Source organism: Notothenia coriiceps, unplaced genomic scaffold (assembly GCF_000735185.1).
Source record: "Notothenia coriiceps isolate Sejong01 unplaced genomic scaffold, NC01 NC01_scaffold00009998, whole genome shotgun sequence".
NCBI classification, from domain to species: Eukaryota; Metazoa; Chordata; class Actinopteri; order Perciformes; family Nototheniidae; genus Notothenia; species Notothenia coriiceps.
In genome coordinates, this window is record NW_011342699.1 from 620,254 (window position 1) to 632,256 (window position 12,003).

General features: G+C 39.6%; 2 protein-coding genes and 1 long non-coding RNA gene across 3 annotated transcripts in view; 1 reads left to right on the plus strand and 2 right to left on the minus strand.

The window, feature by feature from the left end:
* LOC104945766 (ferritin, heavy subunit) overlaps positions 1-5,531 on the minus strand; it is a 19,479-nt gene extending 13,948 nt beyond the window's left edge. The window contains exons 1-5 of the mRNA XM_010771484.1: positions 5,401-5,531; positions 4,371-4,474; positions 4,094-4,240; positions 3,766-3,891; positions 2,616-2,619 (exon numbers count right to left, since the gene is read on the minus strand). Of these exons, the coding sequence (XP_010769786.1) occupies positions 2,616-2,619; positions 3,766-3,891; positions 4,094-4,240; positions 4,371-4,472 (379 nt within the window). The 5' untranslated portion in view covers positions 4,473-4,474; positions 5,401-5,531. The remainder of the gene's footprint in view (positions 1-2,615; positions 2,620-3,765; positions 3,892-4,093; positions 4,241-4,370; positions 4,475-5,400) is intronic.
* A 1,567-nt stretch (positions 5,532-7,098) lies between these two features.
* LOC104945750 (uncharacterized) lies at positions 7,099-8,606 on the minus strand. Its single transcript, XR_798370.1, has 5 exons — positions 8,502-8,606; positions 8,196-8,234; positions 8,000-8,062; positions 7,754-7,904; positions 7,099-7,560 (listed from the first exon to the last, which is right to left on the minus strand). It is a non-coding gene; the product is annotated as an uncharacterized lncRNA (long non-coding RNA).
* A 1,282-nt stretch (positions 8,607-9,888) lies between these two features.
* On the plus strand, positions 9,889-11,363 carry LOC104945768 (HEAT repeat-containing protein 1-like; the record flags this gene model as incomplete). The annotated part of the gene is made up of 3 exons (XM_010771485.1): positions 9,889-10,024; positions 10,389-10,610; positions 11,234-11,363. Coding segments are annotated over exons 1-3 (460 nt in total), but the record flags the coding sequence as incomplete, so codon positions are not given.
* Positions 11,364-12,003: the final 640 nt, after the last annotated feature.

Here is a 12,003-nt window from a genome sequence, read left to right on the forward strand (position 1 = left end):
TTATGCCACGATGTACTGCGACGACCTGATAATATATATGCTTTTTTTTGGTGGTGCAATAAATACAAAAAACAATTACCATGTTACTAATGGTTTTGATCATAACCTCAACTTGATGGACAATCTGATGGTGCTGACTGATCACTAATTGAAAGCAATGTAACCTTCTTATCTGGACTGCGGTAATTATCATGTTAATTAGATTATCATGCTATCAATTAACAATTTGGAAATAACGTAAGCAAGCTGTCACATCGGCGATGAATGAAAATGCCCTGCATTGATTGCAAAACTTGTTCTGAGAAAGAGGAAAAATAAACACCTTACAACTAATAAGTATTGATTGTACTTGTAACTGCAGATTATGGTGCTTGTGTTGAAGCGGAAGTTGCTTATAGCAATCTGCTTGGCTTATGTATATTCATTAATTACAGTTTCTAGTCGCCCCACTTAGTACTACATTTCGTGCTCCGCTGTTAATAAAAAAAAAGCATCTGACTCGTTATAAGACAACTAGACAACTAAAACTTAGAAAGACTAACTAAGTGCGTAATTCAACAAAGGCCGGGTAATAAAGTTAACAGAAGAACAAATGCTTTTTTGTAATTCTATTTTAACACGCGAACGAGAACGTGGCAAAAACCAAGAAAACCCAAAACAAAGTAGGTCCACTAGCATAGCACAAAGGCAGGAGGGAAGCAACATTAAAAAGAATAATAGAAAAGTTGTATGTTTTGGAGAGGAGGAGGGGAGTTCATGCGTAGTGGGGAGAGAGGGGAAGGGGAGAAGGGACGTGACGGAGGGCCGGAACAAGGAAGGGAGGGCAGCACAGCATAATGCAAGACTTTATATGTTCCAGCATGAACGCAAATCCTGGATTTCATTTTGTAGTGATAAGAAGGAAAGGGGGCAAGAGAGAGTGTTTTTCTGTGTCCCTTCACTCGTTTACTTTCTGTTTGTTGTTCTCAGTGGCAGCTTGCTAGGGCTTCAGCACACTGTACGCCTTGGCCCGGCTGGGCAAATAGTCCAACTATCCCCCACCCCTTCAAGCCAACCCCCCCCCCCCACCCCCCATAAACATCCCCCACATCCAGTCACATATGGTCTGTCCATGCATATGAGAGGTCCAAACACGGTAGTGACATCACACGCACGACACGCAATGCGGATGGGATGGAGTGGAAGCCAGCCTCAGCCCAGGAGAAGCCCCTCTTTGACGGGGAGGCGGGGGGGGGGGGGAGAGGGACGGAGGGGAGGATGGAGGAGGAGGATTGTGGGGATGAAGGGAGGAGAGGGAGAAGCAGCAGGCAGGTATGAAGGTGAGGAAGCCATCTCTAGTAAAAAAAAGAGCCAACCAAAACCATAAGTGGGAAAAACAATAATCTGTAGATAAGTCTTCAAAACAGCGATCTTATAAATGTAATGCATTGTTATTTTCTTCAAGGTAAATAAGAATAAATAATCAACAGCAATGAGAAAAGGAAATGTGTCTCACCTAAGATAGCAGTTGGCACAAAGGGATCTGCTCATACCCCCATAACAAGTGCAGAAGTTGGAGGAGGAAAGAGAGTGGCAGTGAATAAAAGCCAAGAAAAACAAAAACAAGACAGTTTGTTGGTTTCCTGCCAAGCAGCCATAACAAGAAACTTATCATATTTTCCAGCTAAACACCAAGTTTAGTTGATTATAAATCTAGCTGCCCTCTGCTCCATCTGATCAATGAGCTGTGATCTGATTACACAAGACACACAATTATGATTGGCTTTCTTTCTGGAGAAATTAAAGTCATGATTGAACAGCTAAATGCAAAATGAACTAAAAACACTTTTGGTTATAACTGGAGATGTAGCAGAGTGTAAAACCCATCCAAAGTCAATTTATCTACCTTCTCATTTGTGAAATTGTTTCCTAATTTATTAAAACACCTAAATGCATTCACACCACACATTACTTTATTAGTATGCAATTTACATAAAAAAAGGCTCTTACCGGGAACATAAAACTAATTAACACTTATTTGGCAATATTGTCTCTTGTTAATTTATCCTGACAGCCTAGGTTTCATGATGACTGAATTGAACACCTTCTATAGCGAACACTTCTCTGTTGACATACAGGATTATCAGAGGAAATACTGCGTGTTTACCTGGGTAGTAGGAGTTGGGGGGGATTGAAGTACTGAGAGTGTTGGCTTTAGGCAGAGTGAAGGAGGAGGGGGGTGATCCGACTAGAAGTGGAGAAAAGAAAACACAAGAGGATCAATAGTCTGGTATCGCTTAGTGGTGGAGGTAGTATTCAAAACGTATACCTTAAGGAAAGAAAGAAATACCACGATGAACAAGAATGTCAATTATATTATCATTACCTTCGCCCAAGGAGGTAATGTTTGTTTGTTTAAAACGTGGTGGCACGGGCTAACGAAGAATCTGCTATATTCTGGATTGTCTGAATCCCAAATGATTATTATTGTAAGATAGGGAGGTTTTTCTTCTTCTTCTCCTTCTAGTTACAACATGTTTTTATCACTTACTCTATGGTTAATGTTATTTTTTTAAATAATACATGTTATTTATATAGCGCTTTTCCTGGTGCTCAAAGCGCTTGAGCACATCAACACAACTCCATTGACCTTGGTGGCGACAGTAGAAATCTTGAGACCTTGTGAGGATAAACAAATATTGCAATGATAATGGAAATTCATGGGTGATGGAATTTCAACCACTTATTCAAAAGATATAACAAATATTCAATTTTGATATTTTTGACAACGCTATTGTGTTGCATGAACACACACATGTGACTGTGAGGTAGTGTGGCCTTCTCTCAATCGGAGAGTTGTGGGTTCGATCCCGGCCCTACAGTCAACAGGTCAGACCAAACAGGGCTTCTTAGTGACCGAGAAGTAGATAACCGTCTGTAGAGGATTTTTAAGATGATGTTCCTGATATGATGTGATATTATAGATTTTTATCTCAATGAGACTTTCCTGGGTAAATAAAGGTCAAATAAATAAATAACATGTCAATGAGTTCCTCCAGATGGCATGGCCAACAGTGGGTGAATGTGTGTGAATGTTAGCTTCCTTGCACACATTGCTCTGTATGAATGGGATGTGAATGGGTGAAGGATGACTTGTACATGTAAAGAGCTTTGAGGTGTTGTAATGTTTGGATAAAACGCAGTATAAATACAGTCCGTTAACCACATGTTACAGGACAATCATATTACTTAACATGCCAAAAGTAATGTACATAAGTTAAAGGTGGGGTAGGTAATTTTGGAGAAACCAGCTCGAGTGCGCTAGAATTTGAAAATACACAGCCGGAAAAAATCTGCCACTTCCTTACAGGGCCCCTCCTCCAACACACACGAACGCGCACATGACCAATGAGGGCACGAGATAAGTTTGTGCACAGATGGAAGGCTGACAGGCAGGTAGGCCATCCAGACTGCCAAGGCACACCGGCTAAAATGATTGGTCGTGCTTTTTACAGAACTACGGCTTCCACAGATGAAAGCACTTAAGATATTCATTGCTATCGTGATGTTAAGAGCATTCCATGGAATATAACAAAAAGTGTATCTCGAGCCGGTTTCTCAAACTTACCTACCCTACCTTTAATTGTTCAGTTTTAAAGTACACCAAATCTCTAAGCTGGAGAGCATATGAGGTTACAAGTTTTAAAAGGAATTTCTAGATGAATGCCTGTAAAGTCAGACATTCAAGCACCGGCTAAAACAGCAGTTAATTTTTCTGCTGCTTACATGAGGATCATTGTGTTCAGCTGCCAGTTTCTGCAGGTCCAGCAGGGATTGGTTTACATTTTTTTCCAGCTGCAAGGAACAATCCAGAGCCTCCAGGCTACTCCCCCACTCATCCCTATCAGGTTTCTGAGATGCACATAAGAAATTCAGCAATTCAACACTGGCATAATTTTACAAAAATACCCAACAGATATATTAATAATTATATACTAAATTGTCAGTTAGGGTCCAAGTACCAAACTAAAACGTATCACCAAAATGCAATAATGGAAAAACAATGAATTGCAAATCTTCATCAAAAACAGGACTTTGTATCAGTAGTACACACCCTAATGTCCTGCAGAAAAATGTTGCCTCCACGCTGGTTCTGCAGACTCATCAGCTTCTCAGCATGCTCACGCTCCTCTTTGGACTGTGTGTGGAAAAACTTTACAAAATTTGGAAGGGATTTATCATCCCTATCAAAATAGTATGCCTACAAGACAAAAAAAAAAGAAGACAAAAAATATTTTATATTTTTGAGCTTAATGGGACACCAACAACAGTGAGCAGTGAGCTTTGAACAGAAAAGATGCACATTGAATTGATTTTAGTGCATTTCTTACCATGGAGAGATAAACATAGGAGGCATATAGCTCCAGGTTTATTTGCCTGTTAATGGCAGCCTCACAGTCCTGGTGGAAGTTTTGTCGGATTTGTGAACTCATTTCTGCATAAATCACAACAATAAATAAAGGAGAAATGTGATTCAGTATGTTATAAACACATTATACAAGTAATACAGGATAAGACATAAAACCACACCATCTAATATCACTGCAGACATCACGATACATTATTATTTTATTAAATGTTTAATTGTTTGTGTCACTGCGACTCCTGCTAAATGAAAGGATTTTATAAGTAAAATGATGGATTAATTTGTCCAAGTGTTGAGATGACCTTGAAAAGTCTGTCTTGACACCCACAATGGACGCAGGGTGCAGAATTATCTTTATTGTTCACTGGCACATGGGTAGAGAATAATAACATTCGACTATCCACTCGATGGATTACCATTAGTTTTGAATTGTGAATGATGCAAATCTAATATCCACTTACACATTTTAACAGCATTTGACTGTTTCATGTTATGCCCTCAATTGAGGCACATATGATTTCAAAAATAATTTACATTTTAATATTAAGAATTGTTTACATACAACACCTTTCCAATTTAATGCACCTCACCAGTTTAGTGGAACTATTATGACTAAATGAATAAAGTGCCCTTTCCAGGTCTGTGGATTGTGCTGATTTGATTGCATCAACCCCTGCATTGATATTGATCCACACCCCACTGACCTTCATCTCACAATAACTTAATGGCATGCTGGGAAACTGATATAATGTACTTTTAAGTGTGACACCATTGGCAACAAAGCGCAAAAAGCTATTAAAATGTTAATTATTGATGGAGTTAGCAGCGTTAGTTACTCTGTTACACAAGGTGGCTAACGAGCTATGCTAACTACAAATTACTCTACCATAGATCCATGGTTACCGTTGCTAGGCATTGCTAGCTAGATCTCCATCATCTCAATCTCAGACACTCCGACAGACAGCTGACAATTTACATGCCTGCTAAAAACGTACCTGGTTTGTAGATCTCGGACGTTTCACACTCGTCGCAGGTTCTGAAGCAGTTCAATTTGTAGACAGAAGTTTTAAGACTGTCTGACGTTAAGTTACCCACGCACTGCCGTCATAACGTGGGGCGGTGGCTCCTCAGATGATGGCAGTTAAAGGGATGGGTCATGTTATTAATAAGACATGTGCACATTGAAACTGCTACATTTAAATGAACTATTTAACTACAATAAACATGTTAATCTAATACAGCTCCGCCGATCCACTAGCTCCCCATCGTGCGGTGGTTTTGAAATGCTCCCGATTTCTGAGGTCTCAAGGTTGGCAAGTATGCCATAACCCCATCAGATGTTAAACTTAAAAAGTATATGCTGCTCGCTGTCATGGTTTGCAGCTAAAGCTAGTCAAAAATCCTAGTAGGATTTAAATGTGATGAAGACGTCGCTTTTCAAAACGAACTTTAACCACACAAGTGTGTTAAAAATTATTTAACCCTTCTCTTGCGTTTCGGGTCAAAAGGGACCGAATGACTTATTTTAATCATAAATGTTGTGTTTTTCATCCAATTGCCTCAATACCTTATGTTATCCTCCACACTAGGCCTCTGAACATATACACTTGATCACCACTTGCATTGGATTTTGAGTGATTTATTCAACAGTGAAACACCATTGATGTTTTCGGTCAGATTTGACCGCCATAGGAAATGAATGGGTATGAGTGTATTATGTTCATCCTACAGATGGAAAACATCTATATACAGACACACACGTTACGGGAACCTCTCCCTTTCTCGCGCTGGATGATACAATGTATCATACCTTCTCACAGGTGCTAGCTATGTGCCCCTTGAGAAACACAAGCCTCTCACTTTCTCGCGCTAAATGCGCCTCCCTTACTGGCTCTCAAGCAGTTATATTTGTGCCTTGCTCACATTTGACTGACACAATGAGCAGGCGACCGATTAGGCAATTTTCTGTACGAGAGGCTCTGGACATATTTTTTGAACCAGATGAAGAGGAGATAGAGGAAGATGTCTCAGAAATGGAAGACAACAGCGATCCAGACTATGAGCCTACATCAGACTAGGAAGAGGCCCCTGAGGGAGAGGTCCCTGATATAGAGGCCCCTGATATAGAAGCTGCTGAGGGAGAGGAGCCTGAGGTGACATTCCACCATTTTGCATTGCCAACCATGTGCTTGAACACCCACACACACACGCTCTGTTATATTTCTCTTTCAATAAATGTTCGTTGAAGAAAACAGTATCAGTGTCTTATTTTATATTCATCACAGTGAATGCTGAACTTGATGGGCCCACCGGTGGGTCCGGACCATGACATGAAATACTGGCTTGCTTGTATCAAATCAATACATCCCATACATCATTGGAACGGGAAGCATCTCAGCTACAACACTAACTAAAGCATTTCCATCTCCAGTAAACACAGCCTAAATGGCAAGCATTTTTATAATATACAGTAATGTAAAATAAGCACTATCTTTGATATACTGCCAAAAATAATATGACATTCACCCCTGGTGTCATTCTGTCTGTCATCCCTTGATTCTACTTGCTTTTACTGTTCAAATGAGATGTCAACCATCAAAATTGGATAAGGGGTTCCAGAGGTATCACTGTGAAAAACACAGCGGCATGGGAAGGGGGGGGTATGACCTAACGCAAGAGAAGGGTTAAAGACGCATAATAAAAACACATTTATTTTTGGCACCTGGTAAATATAGAACAGTTACCTGAACACAGGTATTTTAGCACTGAGCAACAATACAGAAACATTATCAAATACAATCAAAAGCTGAAACCTGGATTACATTTTTAATAAATCCCAAACATAAAAATCCATCATTTACAGTCAGTACAGATTATACAAATTAAAGCTTGTACTTGGCCACCCTTTCAACATTCACATCACATTTATAATACACAGCAATGTTCAAGTCCAAGTTGAAGGGTGTCAGTGTACAGACATTACTTCCTTCCATGTGGAGGAGAGTGCCACACAGCAGAGCTGGTGCGTTTAAAATAGCGAGGCTTTTTCTTGTTAAAGATGGCTTCCAGTTTTGGTGCTTCAATTATTCCCAAATAGTTTTCAAAATTAGGAGGGTTGAAGTACTGTTTCACAATGATCTGCTGCAGCATGTGACCTGGGAGGGGAAACGATTTAAATACAACGTTTAAGACAACAGAACTTGAGACCCACATCACACTGTGACATTGGGAATACATAAATAGGTCTGGTAAACATTCAGTTATATTAATAATGATAACCGAATTTAGGAATAGGTCAAAAGATTACAATTGACTATTGGCTCATAATTATTTTTACATCATGCCTACCTTCTGCCCATGATGGGATAGGTTTCCTGGGCGCAGACTCATCATCCGTTGAGTCGTCACTGTTTTGGTCCATCCCATAATCCTCTGCAGTTTTGGACATGGTCGGTTTGTTTCGCCCCTTTGGAGTGAGGGAGTATGATTGTGGGGATTTCTGCAGAGGGTTAAAAAACACACTTTATAAGACTTTGCTCTGATTAGAAATGATTTCCATTATGTAGAAACACAATTATTATTATTTATATGTACCTCCAAATCCACGGTCACATTTAAGCCAGCACCTTTTCCTCCAGGAGTGTTCAATACAGAGCGCTGCAGGGAGCAAGAAGAAAGTGGTAAATGTATATCTTACACAGCTTACAGCTTTCCCTGAGAGGTTTTAGACTTTCCATGTTTATCGGGAGATTTTAAAACAGATTTTCTGATTTGATGTCAACATTCTTACCTCAATATCCACAGTCACATTCAAGCTAGCAGCAGCCTTCTATACAGAGGAGAGAGAGAAAAAGTACATTTAGCTCCTCATTAGTCCTTGAAATGTAAATATGATGCTTGTCTTAATGCGTTTGTTTTGATGTGATAAAATCTAAAAATGACGGTGATGTAAACTCTTAAATTCTGAATCACCTGTCTGCACAACAAATCTACCATTAGATACTAATAAAGAAATGTTGAAATAGTTAACTGAGGATATTTATGTATGTGTTGCTTCTTATCTGCACTACAGCTTAATGTCCTCTTGCAGGTTTACCTGTGCTTCAGCAGCCTTTTTAGCAGCAGCCTCTCTCTCTTTCGCAGCCGTCTCTACTGCAGCTGATCTCAGCTGCTCCTCCTAGTGGAACAAAAAGCACATTAACAACCAGACAGCTGAGCAGCCAGAATAACAAACCCAGAGTATAGAATTAACTTTCCATGGACGTCAGCATAACATGAAGGTCCTGATGAAAGCCAACGATACATTAACAAGCGGTTTGCAGGATTCACTAAGTTACATAAGATGAACCAATGGGAAAATGTATCATTAACTTTTGCAGAAAGTTTTCCCTAAAATCATAATTTGCATAAAATGCTTCCTGGGTTCTGTACCAGCAGTCGTGATAGAGAAAGTTCAAATCACCAAAAAAGAAGACGCCATTTTACAGACTGCTGCACCCTAGGAATGAGCGATTAATATATTTGAAATCGAAATTTGAAATGATGCAATTATCAAATCACAAAGCCTGCGATTTGTTTGTTTTTGTGCTCTTCTTGTGTGTCAGTCATCCACACCAATCAGAAGTGCTGTGCTCCACATGTACCAGTCATTGTTAACCAATCAGAAGTGGCCCATGATAGTAGGTGATAGAGAGATTGATCCAATCACCTGCCAAGTATTTTTGAAATAAAAATACTTGGCAGGTGATTGGATCAATCTCTCTATCACCTACTATCATGGGCCACTTCTGATTGGTTAACAATGACTGGTACATGTGGAGCACNAATAAGGTCAGACTGAAGCACTCCTTTGTGCATCAGTCAATCCTCACAGTAAACACAGAGCTGATCCCAGATCAGATGCACGCTGAAGGCTCTTTGAGCATGTTTTCTCTCACTGATTGTGCTGTTATGTTCAATGTTTGTTGTTTGTGTTTCATGTATTGTGTCTGGATACTTGTCTGTTGATGTTGGACATGGAGCTGCTGTGACGCAAGTCAAATTTCAGACTTGATCTGACAAATAAAGTATTATCGTATCGTATCCTCTATAGGGCTGCATACTTCATGTAGATTTTATCACATGACTTCACGTCACCCTCGCTAAGCTAAAGGAGGCTAATGTTAGGCTATAAAGGAACTACATCACGGTCACGTGACTTCATGTCACCCTCGCTAAGCTAAAGGAGGCTAATGTTGATGCATAATTTAATCTTACCAAAGGAAAACGTCGTCTAATTGAGTTAAAAACAACACTCGTTTTACTCTTCAAAATAAAAGCCTCGTAGCTCGATGGAAACATCACAATAATGGTTTTAAAATAACATTAAAATGTCATTTATTTTTGTATATGTTTTACTTGATGTATTTTTCAGGATCATGATGATGTGTGATGATGTGTAGTGTCTCTAAACAATGAATGAATCTAAGATATTGTGTATTTCCCCTGCAGGAGAAGGTGCTGCACAACATCATGCCCATCTTCACCTTCATGGGGGCTAACATCCTGCGGCTGGACGACGCCTACAGCTTCAGAGTCATCGAGCAGACGCTGACCATGGTCATCCCTGCACTCATACAGGTGGGGAATATTACAAATATGAAAGTAAATCATGAGTAAATAATAACACCAGTACTTTATAATAATAATAATAATAATAATATAATATATAAATAAAATAAATAAATAAATAATACTCGTACGGGTCGGAAAAGAGGTTTTGTTACAGTAAATCATGTTTAAAAATACCCACCTGTACATGTAGGGAAGATTAAGACCTCATATGATTATTTTTGTATTATATGGTTATATAAATGATTCTTATAAATAAAATTGTAATGATAATAAATATTCTCTCTTTTTTTTTTAGAAGTGGTTTTGATTATTTAAAAATATAAATAATTAATTTTTCTCTTTCTTTAAAATATATTTATATATCTTCCAGGCCCACCAGCTCTCTGAGGGAGGCTCCTCCCCCTCCCTGGTTGCCGTGGTGACGAGGATAGTGCACGTGTTTGTGGACGCTCTCCCTCACGTCCCCGAGCATCGAAGGCTGCCCGTTCTCCATCAGCTGGTGCAGACGCTAAGCCCCGCCCCCTTCCTCTGGATCCTCATGCTGCTCCTCTTCAAGCTCCACGCCTCTTCCTCAACTGCAGTCAGCGGGAAGGTAAAAGCACGGCATTCTGGGAGACGTAGTTCCTCTACAATAACATGATTCCTTTTAGCCATGTTTACATTTCAATCAATGACTTTTTCTCTTGTATTATAAGATAAGATGGAACTTTATTTATCCCTGTGGGGAAATTCAGGCGTTTCTATCAGCAACAGGGTCAGAGTTAAAAAAACAAAAACAGGATACACACAAGGTAAAAATAAAAATACAATACAAAAGGTAAATAATAATAAAAAATGTTTTTTAAATTGATAAAGTAACTATTGAAACAAGATATCACAGTAAAACGTTGAGCATTTGAATGAACATGTTAAATATATTTAACTAAGTATGCAGATGTGAGTGCAAGTTAAAGTCGTGTATGTGTGGTCTCTCGGTACTCTCAGTACATTCTGGTATTAACTTGTGAAAGCTCTTATTTAAAGAGTCTACTTTAGTTCCTTGTATTTGTTATTTAAACCGGTGCCTTTGTGGCCTTTTGTTTTGATTGTGGCTGTTTGTTGCCAAATTAGTGCAGCTTTCATTAAAACAACTTCCTATTTTACCAAAAACAACCGGTCATATGTTACTTTCCCACGAGCCGGGATGTAACTGTGTGTGTGTGTGTGTTTGTGTAGAAGGCCGCTCTGGAGAATGACGTGGAGTTCTGGATTTCTCTGTGCTGTCAGTTTGATGTCAGTGATCAGCTGACTTCGCTCATCAACATCCTCAACTTCCTGCTGCAGCTCCCTGAGGACAAAGACGACGGTAAACCTAATAATCTAAGATGTGACATCACTATGTAACACTCGCGCTCCTATTACAGGGTGTCCGCGGGGTCTTAAAAAGTATTAAAAGTTGATAAATCAATTTAGCGAAAATTAAGGCTATTAAAAAGTATTAAAAAGTATTAAACGGCATTTTCCAAGGTATTAAGAAGGTTCACAGCAACGACAACATGAAACACCCTTTCATTTACTGAAACGACATGTTGGGAAACCCCCCAAGGCGGCCCCATGCATAGCGCGCCGTAAAATGCTGCTTATTATTTTAAATTTCGTTGCCTTACTCCGCTCTGTGGGGGGGTCCAAGGTGGGTAGACCGGCATACGCAACGCTCTGGGGGTCCAACGGCTCCGTGTGTAAGCCCTATATGATCATTTTCTGATAACGATGAAATAGCCCGCCTCCCTCTCCCCACGTCTCCTGCTGCTGCTGGGCTGTCAGAAGAGGGGGAGGAAAAGAGAGGGAGGCACCGTTTATTAAATATGATTATACAGAGAACAGAGTCGTTATCAATTTGTTTTAAAGCTCAATAGATAACAAAGAAGACCTCTGACCGGCACTTTTCTAATTTTGTACGGAAGATTTAAACTTTAACGGACATGTTGACCGGCGGAACATTTTTT